Here is a 20,567-nt window from a genome sequence, read left to right as displayed (position 1 = left end):
GATTACATATTATCCGAAGGGCCACGCGCATGAACGTGATAGCGTGTTTGATGCGGCGGCGGACTTTTTAGACTGTGGCCAGGCGCCTTTGAAAGCCCCGCCAACTGCTAACGCGCAAGGCCACCCCGTTTTGATAAGGGAATAGCAGATGGGAAGGCGCGCCTTAAAAAATTAAAGTGAACGCGAAAATTGCTGGTGACACCTTTTCTCCCACCCCTTCTCTCCATTGCCTCTACAACACTACAGGAGAAATCTAGATTTTCGGCCTCGTTTTGCCCAATCGCTCAACTTTCCGGCCTTCAGCTGTGATCTGTTTTTTTCTTGTTCTTGTTCTAATTCTTTTTTTGCCCCCCGTTTTTGTCCATTGCCCAAAATGCTATTCTAAAATTGTGTACGAGATACATCCGCCCTTTGCCGTCTTGGTCTCACCGTCTTGGTCTCGTCGGCCGTCATTTTACGAGACGAAGCTGCGCCCGAAGCATCCTCTCCTAATAGACGCCTCCACAATACCATGGACAAGTCGCCAATGCCGAGCAGGGCCCGTCCTGGCTCGCTGGTCACAGACGCATCTCTCTCGAACCGACGGAACCCCTTCTCCCTGGCCAAGGCTTCCTTTGCTAAGAGCAGCGTCGGCCGGCCTACACAGCCTGTGCATCTTCACAAAAAGGCAAGCAGTGCGAACGACGATGATATCGAGGATTCTGAAGAGGAGGCGGAAGATGAAGACGAGGACGAGGACGAAGACGAAGACGAGCTTTCCGGTGTGGGCGGACTTGCCAACTCACCATACTTTACCCAGCCGACACAAGCTGTAACTCAGCCTACACAGCTTATCAAGAACATCAAGACCCTCAAGCGCAGCGCCGCCGAAGCTGATGATCCCGTAGCTATCTTTTCGTCATCCCCAGTTCGTTCTATCGTCGAAGTACCGGCTTCTTCTCCCTTTCAGTCTCCCAACCGCTCTTCCTCTACCTCTGCCGTCCCAAGTAGGTTGGCATCGCTCATGGCACCTGCGGGTACTGCTTTTCGATCACCTGCTCAAGCCCCGAAGCCGCGCCCTGTGCCACGACAGCGTGGGGGTGAGCGTGCCTCGGCAAACGGTGGAAAGACAGACGACGACGACGACCTAGACAACATCGTTCGTGTTGATGACAGCTCCGACGATGGGGATACTAGCATACTTTCTCGGGGCGACATCCGGCCGTCGTCCTTCCGGCGGCAACCCCCTCCGTCTGCCGCGAAACCGCGTGCAGCGGCTGCACCGCTGACGACATCTAGCACGAGCAAGACGGCGACCGCAACCACCGCGAACAATGTGAAGACGCCCAACGAAAGAAAAATGTCCCACCTGATCATCAAACTGCAAGGTCAGCTCCGGCACAAGGGATATAACAGTGTTACCACCGACGCTTGTCGGGCTGCTCTTATCAAGCACGACTACAGTTTGGACGAAGCCTCCAAAGATCTGTTCTACAAACGCCTCGCCCAGTCTTCTTCGCCGGTCCAGCAGAGCAAAGTTACGGATACGATCCGGTCTTTTGCTTATCAGCCAAAAGGATCGAAGAATCCGGTTGGAGTTGCCAGCTCGCCAAACTCGTCTCCAGCATCTTCACAACAGTCGCCGAAGAAGCGAACGCTGAGTCCGAGTCCACGGCCGAAGAGACGGAGATTAGTCCAAGGCCGGAAAACGCAAAACTACTCATCCCAGCCAGACGGCGCTGCCCAGGAGAGGACCCGGCTGGTGGATTTGACTGGCGATGATGATATGGACGAGAGCGAGAGCGAGGGCGAAGAAGATGAAGAAGAAGACGAGAGCAGCAGCTCACCCCCTGCTATGACCAGCGATTATGGAGACGGCGACGACGATGTGATTGAGATTGACGACGAGGACAGCATGGACGACGACAACGCGACATTCAATATTGAAAAGCGGGTGTTGGAGTACTTTAATACGTGCACGGTGGACGATCTGGTGGCTATGCTTGGTGCCAAGGCAAAGGGCAAAGCCGAAACGATTTTGTCTCATCGGCCATTTCTTTCGCGGGCGTCAGTCACGCGCGTGCGAAACACGGCCAGCAGCGGCGGTCGTGGCAAGAAGGCAAGCGCCAACATCGGCGAGGACATCTTTGACGCGGTAGAGGAGTACGTGGTTGCCCTGCAGGCCATTGATGTGGTTGTGACGCAGTGTGAGCAGAAGGGGTTGCGGATCCGGTCGACGCTGCACCACTGGAATGTCGATTTCCGGGGCAGCAGCAAGACACGAGAGCCAGGCAGCGGCGAGCCCCTGACGCCGTCCAGTGAGCTCGGCATCGCGACAGACAAGGTCGGCTACGCGCCGCTTCCGATACCGCAGGAGCCAGCTCTCATGCGTGGACACTGCACGATGAAGGGATACCAGCTGTTTGGGCTCAACTGGCTATGGGAGCTGTACCAGCGCAAGTTTGGCTGCATTCTTGCTGACGACATGGGTCTGGGCAAGACCTGCCAGGTGATCTCGTTCCTCAGCCAAGTAATCGGATCCTATACCGCAGGTGGTGGCCGCGACGACGACGAGGCGCGGCCATGGCCCAACCTGGTGGTCGTGCCGCCCTCGACGTTGGCGAACTGGAAGGCCGAGTTCAAGAAGTTCGCCCCTCGCATCCGCGTGACCACATACAGCGGGAGTGTGGCAGAGCGGGAGCAGATCTTCTACAAGATCCAGGAGAACCGTGCTAAGCACCACGTTGTCCTGACGTCCTACTCGCAGCTCTCAGGGAAGCAGGACCTCGATGCGATGCGGAGAATAGCACCGAACGCGGCGATTTTCGACGAAGGCCACAAGATGAAGAACGCCAACACGGCTCTGTACAAGTCGCTGAAACGCATCGATGCGAACTGGCGGCTCATCCTGACGGGCACGCCGGTGCAGAACAACCTGATGGAGATGATCAATCTGCTCAACTTCATCCAGCCGACGCTGTTTGAGCGCCACCTGGAGAAGCTGGGCGCGCTCTTCAGCCAGCGATTTACGCTGCAGGACGTCAGCAACGGTGCCCTGCTCTTCAGCGACCGAGTGAGGCGTGCCCGCAGCATTCTGGAGCCGTTTATTCTGCAGCGGCGCAAGGAGCAGGTGCTCTCGAGCATGCCGTCCAAGACGACGCGGGTGGTGTACTGCGACCTGGACGCGACACAGAAGCCGATCTACGAGGCGTACGAGCGGCAGTTCAGGGAGGGGAAGAACAAGGGCTCGCAGAAGCAGGCGCCCCCGACCAAGACCCGGTCAGCCGTGACGGGCCTGACAAATGACCAGAACAATGTGTGGGTGCAGCTGCGGAAGTCGGCTATCCACGCCCAGCTCTTCCGGCGGTACTTTGACGACAAGACGGTCGAGAAGATGGCCCGGATTTTGATGGCCGAGGTGCCGCAATCGGAGCTGCGACAGCCAGACTTGAAACACCTCATCAGCGAGCTGCGGGACTGCTCGGACTTTGAGCTGCACACGTGGTGCCGCGACTACCGGTGCATCCGCAAGTTTGACTTTCCCGACGACCTGTTCCTGCAGAGCGGCAAGGTGCAGGAGCTGCTGCGGCTGGTGCAAAAGTTCCAGAAGAACGGCGACCGAGCGCTCGTGTTCACGCGGTTTGCGCGCGTGCTTAACATTCTGCGGGAGTGCATGACGACGTCGGGCCTGGACTACGTCTCGCTCGAGGGCGCCACGCGGGTGGAGGAACGACAGGCTATTATCGACGAGTTCAACGGCAATGCCGACATCCCGGTCTTCCTGCTGACGACGGGATCTGGAGGCACAGGCATCAATCTGACGGCGGCCAACAAGGTGATCATCTTCGACCAGAGCGACAACCCACAGGACGACGTGCAGGCGGAGAACCGGGCGCACCGGCTGGGGCAGACGCGCGACGTGGAGGTGATCAAGCTGGTGACACGCGGCACCATCGAGGAGCTGGTGTACAAGGCGTGTCAGACAAAGCTGGAGCTGGCCGAACGAGTGACGGCGAGCAGCACGAGCAGCCTGCCGCCGGCCGTCGACCTGATGGACGGCGACAAGATAGCCAAGGCAGTGGAGGAGGACGTGCGCAAGATGCTGCTGGCAAAGGACGGGGCGACGCCGCCCAAAAGCGATGACGGGGACGAGTAGGGGGCAAAAAAAAACGGGGATGTGCATAGACTTGGCATTTGCATTATTGCGACGACATATAGAGGCACTCTCAGGCTTCTGGTGGGGTTCTTGTACTTGTGTTTGTCTTTTCACTGTACAGGGTGGAAAGAGTACGGGATGAAGTATTGTAGCCGTTGTACTTGACAGAAAGGAAAGCTCATGTGAATGAAGAACAAAATACGGAGTACGGAGTACCTAGGATGCATTTAAGACGATTTTACGGAGTATACGGAGTACCCCGTAATAATAATATGTACGGAGTACAGGGCGGTTTCGCGTACTCACGTGCTAACGGATCCAGGGGCCAGGGGGCTGCCCCGCGAAATCGGGCAGCAGAGCTTCGGTTAGGTAATCCTGATCTGGTTTCAAGCCCCTCCTCTACGCAAGACAACCGACGACAGGACGACCGGGACGACGACGACGACCAGCCACAGTTCGACGACACGATGACTGCTGACCCCTTTGATTCCGCGCTGTAGGTGTTGTGCCTTTTCCGGTGCAGCGAGCAAGTCCTCACGTTCTCGCTTCCTCTGCCCTCTGTCCTCTTTTCTCTTTCCTCTGACCGCCTCCTGCTCTCGTCAGCCAGCTAACCGGCCGGATGGCGGCTGCAGAGACCTCCTGCGTCGGCTCAATCCGAAACAGACGGCCGAACACCTGAACAGCATCCTGCACCTGGCGCCCGACCTGACCGAGGACCTGCTCTCGTCGGTGGACCAGCCGCTGACCGTTCGGCGCTGCAAGCAGACGGGGCGCGACTACCTGCTGTGTGACTACAACCGTGACGGCGACTCGTACCGCTCGCCGTGGTCGAACAAGTTTGACCCGCCGCTGGACGGTCCAGACGCCGAGGGCCGGCCGGGCCTCGGCGGTGTCAGCACCGGCGGGGCCAGCGAAGGTGCCGGCGAGAGCGCCGTGCCGGGCGAGCGCGTCCGCAAGATGGAGATCCAGGCCAACGAGGCCTTTGACGTGTATCGGGATCTCTACTACGAGGGCGGCGTGTCGAGCGTGTACTTTTGGAACCTGGACGACGGGTTCGCCGGCGTTGTCCTGATGAAGAAGGGTGTGTTTTTTTTCTTCTTTTCTTCTTTCTGTTTTCTCCCTTTACCTTTTCTCTTTCTCTCTCTTTCTATTTCCTCTTTCCTCTTTTCTCTTCCTTTCCCTCCCTCCTCCCACTCTCCTCTAACTCCTCCTAGCCAGCACTCCTTCGGCCTCGTCCGGCGTCTGGGACTCGATCCACGTCTTCGAGGCAATCGACCGCGGCCGCACGACCAACTACCGGCTGACGTCGACGGTGATCCTCTCGCTCGAGACGGATGGCCTTGACCTCAGCGGCAACATGACGCGGCAGGTGGAGCAGGACCTGCCGGTGACGGGCGACACCAGCCACATTGCCAACATCGGCCGGCTGGTCGAGGACATGGAGAGCAAGATGCGCAACCAGCTGCAGGAGGTGTACTTTGGCAAGGCCAAGGACGTTGTCGGCGACCTGCGCAGCGTCGGCAGCCTATCCGAGGGCCAACGGGATCGGGAGACCCAGCGGGAGGTCATCAGCGGCGTGCGAGGGAGCAGGCAGTAGTAGGAGGCGAGGGGAATCAATGTGGATGGGTGGAAATCATGATGTTGCCCTCTGTCTCTCTCATACCATCCATCTCGCGCGTGCTTGTTCTGGTATTCCGTATCACGTTACAATAAGAGCCGGTGGTCGTGTCCGTGACACGCAGGACAAAATCCCAAGGACGGAAATTAGAGCTGTAAAGCAGAAGAAAATAAGAGGGCTGGATGCAGGGAGTCCTGCCTGGTCTTCTTCGGCAGTACAACACGAGATGGGGGGATGACTTGCATACGCAACGTCTTATCTCTGCTCGTGTTGTCTTTGCCTTCCCGTTATTCTTTTATTGGGCACCCGGCAGGCAGTCTTTCGGGACCTGTTCCTGCCAGACTCTGAGTGATGGCCCAACCTCCCACGGCCGGCCTCTAAGGTCGACTGGGCGTCTGGACGTCGATACTCGCGCATCGGGAATGAGAGACAGGCTCGGGGTCGCCGGGAAAGGCAATGTGTTAGTGAGACGTGTAGCTCAAGCACCGGCTGTTGGGCGGGTCGGCTTTCCCCTTCGGGAGGGCAAGTGCCGGCAGCCAAACCAGCTTTGTCCTCTTGCCGGCCGGTTCCAATATTTTTCAGCCCGACTGAAAGAGGCATAAGCGTATACGAGCTTCTTCGTGTAGTCGAACAGATGATGCGTCATAATTCTGCTTGTCAGATCAATACTCCATACACCTTACTCCGTACTCCGTACGCCTTACTACTATGTATGTACGGTACCCTCGGCATGCAGAGCTGAAATTGGAACAACACATGGGTTCCGTGGTACCAGGAAAGATCCATGCAGCAATGTGTGCAGCAATGCATGCGCAAACACACAGACTTTCTGAAGCTCTTCAAGACGACAGCGGCCCCCTGTTACGAAAAGCAATCAAACGGGTGGCAAAAGAATGGGGCCTTCCTTGGCTGGAAAACGATTTGACGTACCAATTTCAGACTTTTCACATCGAGATCGGCCAGCGGAAAAAGCAAAGCCAGAAGGCGACGCATACATACTTACGGAGTACGGAGTACATAGTATGTGGTAGCAAAGAGAGACGGCCAATTGGACGAGCAGCCGTTGGGTTTGCCAGGCCATCCATGCGGTGGAGACGGGCAGCGTGCAATATTGACGACTTGGTACTCCGTACGGAACATGCAGATGACGGGTCATGTACGGAAGCATTCTAGAAGGAGGATGTAATCAATAAGATTGAGACATGAGCCAAGACCGGCCGAAGATAAAAAGCAAAGGTGCAGAGGGAAGAAAAGGGGCGGTCCGTTGTGCGATGACGGCGGCAAAAGGCGGAGATATCACCTTTTGCCAGAATGTGTGTCTTTCAGCCCCCCATTTAGGCCTGGGATGCCTGGGATGCACTGCGACTTCGCTACAGAGAAATATGCACAAAGAAGGACGCAGTCTGCCCACTGTCCACCTGTTCATGTCACCGTCCGGCGGATGGGACAGGGGGCCACAGACAGCAACGAGGTTCCCGCCCCCAAGGCGGACAGCATCGACTGTGTATGACGAAGGATTAAATTCTCCTTTGCCGTGGTGGTAGTGGTGCCTGAGGCCCAGACGTCTCACAGCAGGAAATCGCCGATAGGGGGATAGGGGGATTAGGGATAGGGGGCGCTGAAAGACTGTCTGCTCGGCCGCCTTTGCCTAGCATCGGCCGCTAACGACACTAATACACGCTTCTCGCTACCGGAATGCCAAACTGTCCTGTCTCGTAGTGGGGAAGGGCAAAAAGGAGCAAGGCGCGCGCGCAAAGGGCAGGCAGGAGCGAAAGAGAGAGAGAGAGACAAGCCGGCTATGCACACCGCCGTCCAGACCACACCACCTGTCAGGATGCACGGAGAGAAGTCGGAAATCGGGAAGGAGCAGGCCAGTCGACAATTGCCGTGTAGCCCGACCTGACACAGCTGGGTGAAACCTTTGGGGGCTCCTTCCTCCTGGGAGATTTGCATGAACCGGTCCCACATGGCTTATGTGCACGGAGTATTTTATGATAACATCTTGCAACTATCTTACATAGTACAGACTGCCTTCCGGATACTAGTCTTAACCCTTATTATTCTGGCCTAATTTACGGGGTCTGTACCGCCCGTTTCTCCTGCTCGCAGGCGCACACCTGTCTTCTCGTTCCTGGGTCCTTGTCCGTGGCCTGCTAAACCTCCTCCCCCCCTCTTCAACGGTTGCACCCGGCCACCAAGCGTCAAAACGGCTGGGCGAACCGCCGCTGCCTCTCTCGCATGCAACCCCCCCCTTTCACTCTGATTTTTGTGCCAACCCTTATTTTTACCTCAAAACTAGCCCATTTCGCACTTGCTGTTCTTGGATGCCCCGGCGCTCTTGCCCTTTTTCCTGTCCTCTCTCCCACTCCGCCCTCCTTCATATTCTCTCCTTTCTCTGTTGCCTCTCTTCCTCCTTCTTCTCCTCCCTGCTGCCCCGAACGTGCCGAAAGCCAGCCAATTTCTGCCGCCAATTCTGCCGATCGACATCTCGGAGCAGGGAAAAACTCGTCTTTCCTTCAAATACGCTCCTCCATCCACCTTAGCCTAGCCGCCCCTGATATTAAAATCTTTCAGTGTGTTACCCCTCCACCACCAACGGCGTCAAGACACACGGATCGTCTGGAGGATCGATCGGCCACGGAGCGAACAGCACCCGACGACGCGTTCAATCCCCCGCCAACCCGGAGCTCATATCAACTGGAAACCCCTCCATTGACCTGGAAGTTTTGCTGAACCGTCGGCGCAGCGAACAGAATCCGCCCACAAATCCGGGGGCCGCGCACAGGATAGTCCCAGCAGTCAACTGGATTTATAGGGGTCACAGGGGGCACAGGCAGCTGTCGGCACCCCTTTTCCCGCAGTCTACAACCTTCCAGCCATGGCTGAGAAACCAACCGTCCTCCTGATTGGGGGCCTGGGCTACATTGGCCGCTTTCTCGCCCGATATATTCACGACAACAAGTTGGCCTCGGACATTCGCATTGTCGACAAGGTCCTCCCGCAATTGGCATGGCTGGCCCCCGAGTTCGAAGAGGCTTGCTCGCCGGCCAACTTTGTGCAAGCCGATGCCTGCAGAGAGCGTGGGTTTCTCTCCCCTCCGACGGCGACGGACACAGGGACTAACGGCGCCTTTAGAATCCATGGGCCGCATCTTTGACCGGGCCGACGGCAAGCAATGGGATTACGTTTTCAACTGCGGCGGCGAGACACGCTACTCACAGGACGACGAGGTGTATCGGCTACGATCGCTGGGCCTGTCGCTAGCAGTCGGCCGCGAGGCGGCCAAGCGCGGCGTCAAGGCCTTTGTCGAGATGAGCACTGGCATGGTGTACAAGCCCGACTCCAAGACCAGCGAGGAGACCGACAAGCTCAAGCCTTGGAGTCGCATCGCTGTTTTCAAGCTGGAGGCCGAAGAGGAGCTGGCCAAGATCGAAGGGTACGCTTCCCTCCATTGGGCCAGACGGGCGTTTGCTTACCTGTTTCCTCTTCCAGGCTCAATCTCATCATCATCCGCCTCGCCCACGTATACGGACCGTATGCGTCACAGTGGGTGGCGACGGCTCTGTGTATGGCTCGTGTCTACCAGGCCCTCGAAGAAGAGATGAAGTGGCTGTGGACCAAGGACCTGCGCACTAACACCGTGCACATCGACGACGTGACCCGCTCGCTCTGGGATGTCACCACTTGGTATGCCGAGAAGGGCGGTCGCGAGAGCTGGGACGCCAAGGCCACGGGCAGCACGGTGCCCCTGTTCAACGTTGTCGATAAGGGCGCGACGACACAGGGCACAATGGCGGTGCTCATCGGCAAGATCTTCGGGATCAAGACGGGCTTCCAGGGCCAGATAATCAGCACGTTTGCGCGGCTTAACATGGACAGCGTGGTCGAGGACGTCAACGACGAGCTTCTGGGGCCGTGGGCCGACCTTCTCACGGACGCAGGCATCACGCGGCCGGGCCCCCTTACGCCATTTATGGAAAAGGAGCTCCTCAAGGACACGGACCTGAGCATGGACGGAAGCCGCTTGGAGCGTATCGTCGGGTTCAAGTACTCGAAGCCGGAGATCACGGAGGAGCTGGTGGAGGAGGTGATTGAGAGCTACAAGAAGATGAACTGGTGGCCTTAGCCCGTTGGAAATTGCTCTGGGCTTGGACTTGAGGAGCGGGGAAGCTTTCTTGCCCTTCTCCTCATACACGCTTTTAATGTCTTCATCTGGGCCACGGTTGCATGTACCGGAGCGGTGTACTTTTAAGATATCCTGCATTTTCCTTTTTTTGCTGATCTTTTTTTGTTATACTGCTTTTCTGCATCTCAGAATCCTCGGTAATTGCTTAAATCTTGCGTAACCATACGATACAACGGTCCATTGCAATGCAGGTTGGAACGACTCGTACTATAAGCTGTCGATCCAAATCAGGCAAGAGAGGTTGGTTGGGAAAGAGTGAGGGGTATTGCTTAGTGCGCAGCTCGGAGCTTCTTAGCTTCTTTCCGTGCTTCAGGGAGCTTTGGTTGGTTTGGCACATGAAAGACAGACCACATGCAAGAGGAGTCCTCGGTAATTACCTCGTACTCTGACCAACAAGGCGTTGTCGAACGATTTTACTTAACAGTGCGTCACCTCCCTTCTCCTCCTTCTGGACATCTGCACGAGCTGTTTTCGCCCTTTTTCGACGTCTGAACAACCGTTGTAGCAGACCCGCCAAGCATCCCGATTCCACCGCCGAACCGTCACGATGGCCGCTCCTGACAGCAAGTCGATCCACAATCTGAATGGAAAGTGGCAGATGGTATGGCCTGCTCCTCTCTGCGTCCCTTTGGGTGGCTGATGGTGGAGGCAGTCGGCTGCCTCCGGTTGGAGACACGTGCTGACCTGATCGCGGCTGCAGAACAAGACGCTCTCGGATCCGTTTGAGCCGGTGCTGGCGCTGCAGGGCATCGGGTTCCTGACGCGCAAGGCGATCAACGCGGCGACGCTGACGCTGCACATCACGCAGATGGAAGCGCCGGCATCGGAGGCGCTGGACCCGATCGCGGACCCGACCGAGAAGGTGACGCACGTCAACATCGACCAGACGCTGACGGGCGGCATCAAGGGCACGTCCGAGATGCGCTGTCTGGACAACCGCCGACGCAGCCACAGCGACTGGTTTTTTGGCACTGTCGAGGGCCGCACGCTCTGGGTGCGCGGGCCCGACGCTGCCGCCGCCGTCGTCAAGGAGTTTGGCGACGAGTATCTCGGCCAGGGCTGGCCGGCTGGCGACGACCTGATCGTCAGCTACGTCAAGAACACCGACCCCAACGGCGGCTGGGTCGCCGTCCAGGTCTGGGGCATCAAGACGGCCAGCGACGGCAATCGGCGATACGTCCGCAACATCGTCGTCACCAAGGGCTCGAAGCGGATAGCCGTCCAGCTGGTCTACGACTTTGTCGGAGAGCGGGACAAGAAAGCCGACGAGGATGCCGACCTGAACTACTAGTCGTATGGACGACACAGGAATGAAAAGAAATGTCGCGTGTGTGTGTGTGTGGGGGGGAACGCGTAAAAGGGAACAGACCTGGACGCTCATAGGAGCTGTGCCAGAAAGACCTTGTTTTGTACTCCGTACCATTCTTGTGAATCTCTGTCCAGCTTGCTGTCGGTCTTCTCTGAGAAACCAAGGGCAGATGGATGTGAAGCTGTAATATAAACTGGAAGGAAGCAGCGACTTTTCCTATCTGATGCCATGCTGAACCGCGTCTCACTGTCTCGTATTTGCGCACCCAAACGCCGGTTGTGTTGAGCAGACCTGCTGTCCTGAGAATCCCCGCTTTCCGTATTTCTGTAATTCTACTTTGTCGATTTTTCCATTCGCCATCGCGCCTCAAGCTGGCCGCCGGTTGACAAACTCCTGCAAGTCTTCGGCCGTGGCCACGCCCAGGACGAAGCGGCGGCGCTCGTCAGTGACGACGGCAAACGACTGGGGCTCGCCGCGGGTCATGGCGCCGGCAAAAAAGGCCTCGAGCTGCTCGAGGGGGGTCTGCAGCGTGATGACGCGAAAGGCGCGGCCGCGCCGGCGGAAGCCGAACCGTGTCAGCGCGGCGCTGCTGCCGAGCGTGTCGGCGGGTGCGACCTGGCCGGTCGCAAGCAGGCGCTGCAGCTGGGGCTGCGACACGTAGCCCAGCAGCGCGCGGGTCGAGCCGTCGACGACGGTCATGTGCGTGAAGTCGCGCTCAAAGGCGGCCTCGAGCGCCTCAGCGACGGTGTCGGCAGGCGTCAGCGACAGCGCCGCAGGCGGCTCGAGATCCTCGACCGTGGCCTGTGTGCGGGAGGTCAGCTGGAGACGACAAGGAGGCAAGCAAAGACGAAACAGTCATACCCCTCGATACCGGTCAGCCCATTTGGACACAAACGGCGTGGTGTCTGTCGACGTCGCAATGTCCGTCATGGCCGTCGGTTCTGGTGTATGTGCAGGTCGTCGGGATCGTCGTCGGGATCGGGACGCGGGACTCGTCGTCTCTGTGTGGGAAGAAGCTTCGTGAAGATGGTCAGGATAATGTGGCGCAAGCGTACAATCCTTGTGTCGATTATGACGTTTGATTTTTTTTAAAGAATACGAGCAGGCAAGAACGGGCCAATCACATGCATTTCGTCAACTTGCCGCCTGGCTCGCCCATCGTTTCTGCTTACAGGCTTTCGTCTGGAAAGGCACGACTAACATCCTCTTATCCCCCGTACTTTCAGGATCCACCGCGTGACAGGTGTCAAGATGCAATATCTCTTGCCTGAGGTTAGGTTTCTAGGTTGGGATTTAGGCCTCTTGCAGTACAATTCTTCTTCATGCCGCCAACTTCTCTGTTGTATTTCACGGAGGAGCATGCAAGCTGTTTGCGATTATGGGAACAATAGGATGAAGAATGGCTTAGAACATGGAGCTTCCTCTCTGATATCCCAACCCCGCGACAACTGCAAAGCGAGCATAAGCAACAGACGAGTAACCAGCAGTATGATGCGAACAAGGCTGCAGTAAATCGTTCCGCAAATGAGACTTGGTCAAATGTCGTTATCGTTCGCGACAATGGCCTACACGAATGACTACAAACTCTGAGAATCTCGTTAACGTCCTATAAATCTGCTAGCAGTAATAACGAGTGCTCTTTCCCGTGTCAGTTGCTTACCTAAAATGACAATCTGAGCACGTATTACTCCGCACAACTAATCTCCGTACTTTACCTTCTCTTGTTTGCCGAGCCCCTCATCTCGTTATCTCTCCCTTTTCATCTACACAGCCTGTTCATACTGGAGCCTTCACCATCTACTATTGGCAGCTAGATAGGATCTGCATCTAACTCGGACAGTGAGCAGCGGCTTTAATCGTTTGCATGGTGCGCTGAAGAACAGAACATCTATAAACTGACCAGCTTCGCTCCTAGATCGTGCTTCACTTTCTCGACAGCACTTGACATTGGCATGCGCCATGTCCCCCTCGCTTTACCCCCGGGAGGATGCTCTCAACAAGAGCTTTGGGGCTCATCCACTCAAGGCCCGCGATGTCGACGGCCATCGGCTCGCAATCCGACCGGAGCTGTGCGTGGCCTACTCGATTGTCGACGACGGTAAGGACAAAGTGCAGAAGCTAAGCGCCGAGGCAACCAAGGAGTTTGAAAAGGCAACGGCGGCAGCCAAGGCCAAGTCGGGCGGCATCGAACTGTACTCGGGCTCGTACTATGCAGCCTGCACGTTTGGCGGCCTGCTGGCATGTGTGAGTATTCTGTTGTGCATAGTACAGGCCGGCCTCTCCCCACTGACAGCATCGACCGTGTCGGCATTCGCGGTCTAGGGCCTCACGCACACGGCTGTCACGCCGCTCGACCTGGTCAAGACGCGGCGGCAAGTGGACGCGAGCCTGTACCGGAGCAACGTGCAGGCATGGGGCCACATCTACCGGGCAGAGGGCGTGCGTGGCATCTTCACGGGCTGGAGCCCAACCCTGTTCGGCTACTCGGTACAGGGAGCCTTCAAGTACGGCTGGTACGAGTACTTCAAAAAGTCGTACTCGGACGTGGTCGGGCCCGAGCGAGCCCATCGCTACAAGACGAGCGTGTATCTGGCAGCATCGGCGTCGGCCGAGTTTCTGGCCGACATTGCGCTGTGCCCGTTTGAGGCCGTCAAGGTGCGCATGCAGGGCAGCCTGAAGTCGCCGTATCGCGGCACGCTCGACGGGCTGCGGCAGATCACGGCAGCCGAGGGCGTGGCCGGGCTGTACAAAGGCCTGTACCCGCTCTGGGGCCGTCAGATCCCGTACACGATGATGAAATTCGCCTCGTTCGAGACGATCGTCGAGATGATCTACGCACGGCTGCCCGGCCAGAAGAGCGACTACAGCAAGGCTGCCCAGACGGGCGTCTCGTTCGGCGGCGGCTACCTGGCCGGCATCCTTTGTGCCATCGTGTCGCATCCGGCCGATGTGATGGTCAGCAAGCTCAACGCGTCGCGCAAACCCGGTGAGGGCTTCGGCCTGGCCGTCTCGCGTATTCACGCCGACATTGGCTTCCGTGGTCTCTGGAACGGCCTGCCGGTGCGCATCGTCATGATCGGCACCCTGACCGGTCTGCAATGGATGATTTATGTAAGCCTGGCATCCTCTCTTACGGAGCACTCTCCCGATTTCCTCCCCTAACTCTTCCAGGACTACTTCAAGATCTTCATGGGCTTCCCGACCACCGGCGGGGCTCCTCCACCGAAAAAGGAGTAGAACGGATTTCTTCCCCAGACTCTGTTCCGTGTATTGGTCAGATATCCGGAGACTTACTGAGTAGAGTAAGACGTATTGTCCCGCTCTGTCCCGCTCTGTCCCGCTTGGTGCGTCGTATGGGTCGTACGAATGCTGTACGTCGCATCTTACATGACGCTTGCCTTTCCAATTTGAGAACCCATTCATCCTATCCGCTTATTCTCATCCGTGCGTATCCGGCCGGCTGCTCTCGAGGCCGTCAGTCTGACAGGCCAGCGGCTGTTCGTCCAAAATCTTACGTTTTGCCCTGTTCTGGCTTCGAAAGGTCAGACAGATTGCGTCACTCTGCCGTGGATCAGAAGCTGCCCGTCCTGATTTTGTCTCCCTGCTCCTCTCCACCCGCCTTTACGTTCCTTCCCGTCTTTTTCCACCTCGCTTTTCGCGCGCCGTCCATGGCTTGCCCACTTTGTTCCCTGTCTGCCAGCCCATTGGTTTGGCTTCCGCGCTAGGACCAGACGGACAGCCGGCGAAGCAGGGTCGTAAGATACAAGAGGAGTGGGTGAGAGAGGATGGGTGGGGTCTGCGAGTGGGAGGAGATCGAGAACACAGGCTGCAGAGCGTTTGCGTGCTTTCAGCGGCCTTTTCTCGGGGCCGGTAGCCTGGAAGACGGCTCGTCGAGAGAGAAGAGACAGGCCACAGGACCCAAATGCGAAGGATGGGGCGGACCGGTCGCATCGAACACGAGACGTGCGAGCACGAAGGAGGGGTAACGACCAGACATGCTTTCCGTGCTCTCACGCACGATGAAGCAAGTTTGTCCGCAGTCGACGCCGTACTCCACTGTACGGAGTACGAGCATTACGACTATGGACGTAGTGGGTTTTATTGGCGAGCAACCGCCTGAGCTTCGCTAAAGGGCCCGCTTTCCTCCAACCACGTTACTATGTATAGTGCGAACGGCAACGGCACGGTGTTGCTGGACGCCGGAAGCAGAGGGAAGAAGGACTGCGTGACTCTGAAGCTGTCTCCACTTTGGGCCTCTGTGGCATCGGGTGCGCTGCTGCTGGAAAGATGGGACGACCTCTGCGAAGGGGGGGAAGGAACGAGCGCACGACCGCCCTCTGTGCGACGTCCTGAGCCTCTGCTGACCAGGCTTTCCGGCCCAGGCTACAGTTGGCACGCACCAACCGCCAGGCTAAGGCGGATAGGGTGCATCGCCCATCTCCGTGCGCCGTTGCTTAGCTCCACAGCGCGCGCCTGAAGAGTCGCATCGCCAACTCTCTGTGCCTGCGTTCCGGCCTGCGATGCTACAGAGTCCTGTTCTGGGCATCATCTTGGGGGGGCTGGCGACTTCTTACACACCTCAACCCTGCCATACCTGCCTAAAGGGTCAGCGTTGCATCTGCATGCTTGCAGCCTATTGCACGTATCGACGGAGTCCATAGTATTTGTGCTGGCTTTCCGCCTGTACTCCCGTATCTCCTGCGTCCTTGATCTTTCTCGCATCAGCCGTTGTAGCTGACCGTCAGAAGACAATCTCCAGCCGCCGCACACACAACGCGGTAAGGCCATGTGACATCCGGAGCAACTCGCTCCGTAGGACCGTTACTCAAGCTTATCTAATCTCTCCTATGTCCTTCGTATGTATTTCCCGCGCTGCACTATTGTTGCTTCCCATGCAGCCTCCATCGGTCTGGCTGACGAGGGTAAGACAGGTACGAGTACTTTTCAAACGAAGCACGGCTGTCGTTCAGCAAGCTTCTTTGCGCTCCGCCCAGTCTGCTCAACACGCCGCAAATCGCCCATTCTCCCAGACTGCCGCCGCTCCGTCGCCTGCGTATCTTGCTCTGTACTCCGTAGCCCCTGGCATTGTGCCCGCAGAAAACGCGAACACCCCTCGTCAGCGGTGGCGGCTCGCCCAATCATGTGCCTCCCAGCAGCTGCACGTTACGCCTAGTGCATGCAACGGGGAGCTACCTTGGCCCCAGCACGGCTGCCTATTGGCTATGGAAGGCGTCGAAATCCTCGAGAAGGGGCAACAGGCGCTTCTGCCCGGGCAATCTGGAGAGGGAGGCAAGAGCGACATGGCTCTTGCCAAGCAAAGCCAACAGGCCTTGTCCGCTTCAGAATGCCACTTTCTCTGCTTCCTTTGCCCGCTCATCTCCTATCTTTGGCCTCTTTTTGCCGGCCGCTCGGCCCTCATTCTACATCTCTCCATGCTCCCGTCTCCTGATCTTCCTCCCCTCTCTTACCCCCCCCCGTCTCTCTCCGACCGTGGCTTTCTGCCTTGCTCTTGAAAACCTGCAATACTACGGAGTCATATGCTACTACTATGCATGTGGGAAGAGTCGATCCTGCTTCGGCCATTTTCTCGGTTTGACCGCAAGGCCGTCCGTCGCCTACGGCGTATGATGTCTTCTTAATAAGTGCTATTGCTCCGACCAATGCACGCACCTCTCCCCACAGATTTGGTTGCTCGCTTGGCTCCCCTTAGAAAAGCCCCCCTCCCCCCAGGTTCGGCTTAGTGAGGATTCCACAGTATGACTACAAGTGCATGCCATTAACCTATCTCTCATCAGCACCTTGTCTTCAAGCGACCATTTTGTTGTGCCATCGCTTCCTCGCGCGTTTCCCCTTCGGTCCGCACACGAGCAAGGCCATCAGGTTCCGCGACCCCAAAAAGGCGACGAGCCAAGACTTTTAAGATACAAGAACAACCCTAGTCTGCCAGTACTCATTGCACGCCCTTTTTCGCCTCTTTAGCCCGGCAGAACCAAATGTGAACTGGGCTAGTCTCCCAAGCAGACCGACTGAAACGCAACTCTCAACGTGCGCAATAGATATCCCCTACCGAAAATAGAGCAGAGCCAAGAACGCCGCCAGATCTGCCACGAGAAAATCGAGCAACCGGACACCTCCATGAAACGTCTGCCGCGACAACTGCCACACTGCCGCTGCTGCTGCCGAGAGGAGTGAATGATTTCCGCCTGTCTGCCCACGAGGCTGATAGCATAGAGCTTACGCCAACTCCCTCCACCTTCCCCGGCTCCGCCTGCGCTGCGCCTGCGCTGCGCCTTCTCCCCTCTCCTTCCCGATCTCGCCGCCGCCTGCGCATCCTCTGTCTCTGTTACCACTCTTTATTCGCGGCCATTCTGTCAGCCCGCCAAAACGCCTCGCTTTGCGCGCAAAACGATGTCCAGTTTTTTTAACAAGCTGAAACCCGGCGTGGTGAGTCTCGGAGCAGCTGTCCATCCCGGGATGTCGGGCCCTTATTGACCTTTGCTTGTCATCTGTGAACTAGGCCGCCGCCAATAACGCCAACAATGTGTCGCCAAGCAAGCGGAAGGACGAGGTCGTCCCAGAGGCGACCCCCTTGGAGAAGATGCTCCATAATGCTGGTGCCATACGAGACGACGGAACCGACAAGTTCTTCGGCCTCGAAAATGTACGTTGCCCTGGTGGGATCTGCCGGCTTCCCCTCCTCGACAGAGAAACTGATCGCATACGTGGAAACTGACATGTGGTGCCTTGCAGTTTGGAAACACATGGTAACCGCCACTGCCGCCCCCGAGGCCTTTCGAAGTCCGCCTGAAAATATACTGATGTCCTCTCACAGCTATTGCAATTCCATAGTTCAAGCTCTCTTCTACTCCGAAGTCTTCCGAGAGAACGTCATCCGATTCCCACCATATTCGCCATCCAGTACCCCAAACGGACAACCGCGAAAGGTGAATGTACAGATCCGGCCACCGTTGAACGGCACAGCCGGAGGAACGGCGCCAGGGTCTGTTCCGGCAGCAGCCGCAGGAGGAGGTATCACCAAAAAAATACTCTTCCCCCTCAACCTTTCAAGCCACGACCTCTGGTCGGACCGGGCCAGCCACCCAGTGGCCAACAGGCTATGCGCCCCGAAGACAAGCCCGACTCACCAGAATACAAAAAGAAACAGGCCATGATAAAGGGGCCGGTTTTGGAGCTAGCACAGGAGAATGCAGGCGCGTACGGGATGGATGAGTGCACCTTTACCGGCCTAAAAGACATATTTATGGCCTTTATCGAGAGCAATTCCCGCACAGGCGTTCTCAGCCCATTGCGCTTTCTGGAGCTATTCCGGCAGGCCAACGAGTCATTCAAGACTGCGATGCACCAGGATGCACACGAGTTCTATGGCCTGGTTCTGAACGACGTCATCAAGAACATCGAGGCCGCCTCGAGGCAATTCCGCGAACGCGAGGATCTACGCAGCCAGAGCGACCTGAAGGCTTCGGTGGAGGCGGTCCTCGGCAGTGTTGACGGCATACCACCCTCTGCGCTCTCCCCCTACGACGGCACGACAACGCCCGGCTCGGGCTGGGTGCATGATATATTCGAAGGCGTGCTCACGTCGGAGACGAGATGCCTGACGTGCGAGACATCGTCTCAGCGAGACGAGACATTCTTAGACCTGTCGATCGACCTCGAGGAGCACTCGTCCGTTACATCCTGCCTGAGGAAATTCTCTGCCGAAGAGATGCTTTGCGAGCGTGACAAGTTCCACTGCGACACCTGCGGCGGATTGCAGGAAGCAGAGAAGCGCATGAAGATCAAGCGTCTGCCAAAGATCCTGGCGTTGCACCTGAAGCGCTTCAAGTATGCCGAGAATTACACAAAGTTGGAGAAGCTTTTCCACCGGGTGGTCTACCCGTACCAGCTGCGCATGTTCAACACCACGGACGACGCACAAGACCCAGACCGGTTGTACGAGCTGTATGCGGTGGTGATACACATTGGGGGCAATGCGTACCACGGGCACTACGTGGCAGTCATCAAGACGAAGGAGCGTGGATGGCTGCTGTTTGACGACGAGATGGTGGAACCTGTGGACAAGCACTATGTGCGGAATTTCTTTGGTGACAAGCCGGGAACTGCCTGTGCCTACGTTCTCTTCTACCAGGAGACGACGTTTGAGAAGGTGCAGGCAGAACAGGAGGCCGAAGGGCTTGAAGAGATCAAGCTGGCCAGCCAGAGTGCCGGTCTGGCGCTGTCTCCCGAAGGAAGCCACGCCCACCTGAACGGCAACGGCGAAAACCTTGTTCGACAGGCGACCCAGCCGGCCCTGCACACGGTGGACGATCACGACGAGCTTTTGAATCTGGAGCATGCACGGACAGCACCAGGGGCTGTGTTCGGTGCGGCTCCTGCGATACCGCCGGTGCCACATTTACCGACAAGCCCGACATCAGCTGTAGCACATGCGGTGGCGACGGAGAAGGCACTGGGGGCGAAATTGGAAGCGGCACGATGCAAGGAAGAGAAGGAGAAACAAAAGAAGGAGGCCAAGGCAGCGGAGAAGGCGCGCAAGATGCAGGAGAAGGAGCACAGCAAGGGGATGGAGCGGTCACGAAAGGAGCGGGAAGCGCAGCGCAAAGCGGAGCAAGAAGAAATGCGGCGGGTACTTGCAGCCAGCAAGCATACGGCGGCCGAGGAAAAAGAGGCGCGTAAGAACAGTCTGGACGCGGCAGCAGCAGCAGCAGCGGCAGCGCCTATCTCATCGTCAGCTCCAACGAGCGCGGGAAGCCCCCGAGGGTCGAGCTTTCTGGGCCGCAACGGACGAGGCAGCAAGTCGATGTCGCGCAGGAGCTTTGCCTTTCTCGGCAAGGACAGAGAGAAGTTTGAGCCGTCATTTGGCGTCGAGCATGGCGTCAATGGGAGCGCAAACGGATTTGCAACAGGATCAACACAGAAGCCGGCACCGGCGTCACTGTTACCGCAGGCCCCACCATCACACGGCGAGAGGCAGCTGAAGGACAGGTTCAGCTTCAGCCTGGGCCGCAAGAAGAGCAACACGTTTCTCCCGTAGAATGGGGAAGCGTGTGTTTGGCATGTGGGAAGACAGCAATGCACGAATGTAGTCGTGCACAGACAGGCGTTAATACTTGGCCGATCGGTTATGAATATCTGTACAAAACGGAAACATTACTTGGGCGCACATTGCATCTTAAAAAAGGGCATCTCTCTCGGGTCGACTGTTTTGAGTATGGGAAGTAAGAGGGATTATCTAGAAGACGGAGGAACTGCACTGGCTGAACATTGCAAAATAGTTATGTTTGTCATTAGAGAAACA

The 20,567-nt window shown here is 57.3% G+C and overlaps 6 protein-coding genes across 6 annotated transcripts; 5 read left to right on the top strand and 1 right to left on the bottom strand.

Annotated features, from left to right (window-relative positions):
• Positions 1-511: 511 nt before the first annotated feature.
• On the top strand, positions 512-5,732 carry CMQ_7926 (snf2 family helicase; the record flags this gene model as incomplete). The annotated part of the gene is made up of 4 exons (XM_014313566.1): positions 512-4,131; positions 4,458-4,631; positions 4,768-5,216; positions 5,350-5,732. The coding sequence occupies 4 exons, from the start codon at positions 512-514 to the stop codon at positions 5,730-5,732; spliced, it is 4,626 nt and encodes a 1,541-aa protein (XP_014169041.1).
• Positions 5,733-8,631: 2,899 nt separating this feature from the next.
• Positions 8,632-9,879, top strand: CMQ_7882 (NAD dependent epimerase dehydratase family protein; the record flags this gene model as incomplete). The annotated part of the gene is made up of 3 exons (XM_014313522.1): positions 8,632-8,833; positions 8,889-9,189; positions 9,246-9,879. The coding sequence occupies 3 exons, from the start codon at positions 8,632-8,634 to the stop codon at positions 9,877-9,879; spliced, it is 1,137 nt and encodes a 378-aa protein (XP_014168997.1).
• A 607-nt stretch (positions 9,880-10,486) lies between these two features.
• On the top strand, positions 10,487-11,230 carry CMQ_7798 (uncharacterized protein; the record flags this gene model as incomplete). The annotated part of the gene is made up of 2 exons (XM_014313438.1): positions 10,487-10,540; positions 10,640-11,230. 2 exons carry the CDS (start codon positions 10,487-10,489, stop codon positions 11,228-11,230), a joined length of 645 nt encoding a protein of 214 aa, XP_014168913.1.
• A 384-nt stretch (positions 11,231-11,614) lies between these two features.
• Positions 11,615-12,178, bottom strand: CMQ_7977 (cystathionine beta-synthase; the record flags this gene model as incomplete). The annotated part of the gene is made up of 2 exons (XM_014313617.1): positions 11,615-12,049; positions 12,110-12,178. The coding sequence occupies 2 exons, from the start codon at positions 12,176-12,178 to the stop codon at positions 11,615-11,617; spliced, it is 504 nt and encodes a 167-aa protein (XP_014169092.1).
• Positions 12,179-13,207: 1,029 nt separating this feature from the next.
• CMQ_7808 (mitochondrial phosphate carrier protein) lies at positions 13,208-14,485 on the top strand (the record flags this gene model as incomplete). Its single annotated transcript, XM_014313448.1, has 3 exons — positions 13,208-13,492; positions 13,571-14,359; positions 14,420-14,485. 3 exons carry the CDS (start codon positions 13,208-13,210, stop codon positions 14,483-14,485), a joined length of 1,140 nt encoding a protein of 379 aa, XP_014168923.1.
• A 3,171-nt stretch (positions 14,486-17,656) lies between these two features.
• CMQ_8018 (ubiquitin c-terminal hydrolase) lies at positions 17,657-20,303 on the top strand (the record flags this gene model as incomplete). Its single annotated transcript, XM_014313658.1, has 3 exons — positions 17,657-17,692; positions 17,766-17,909; positions 18,081-20,303. The coding sequence occupies 3 exons, from the start codon at positions 17,657-17,659 to the stop codon at positions 20,301-20,303; spliced, it is 2,403 nt and encodes an 800-aa protein (XP_014169133.1).
• Positions 20,304-20,567: the final 264 nt, after the last annotated feature.

Source organism: Grosmannia clavigera (genome assembly GCF_000143105.1).
Source record: "Grosmannia clavigera kw1407 unplaced genomic scaffold GCSC_82, whole genome shotgun sequence".
Lineage (NCBI taxonomy): Eukaryota > Fungi > Ascomycota > Sordariomycetes > Ophiostomatales > Ophiostomataceae > Leptographium > Leptographium clavigerum.
Note: the sequence above shows the minus strand (reverse complement) of the source record. Positions and strands in the feature narration are given on the sequence as shown.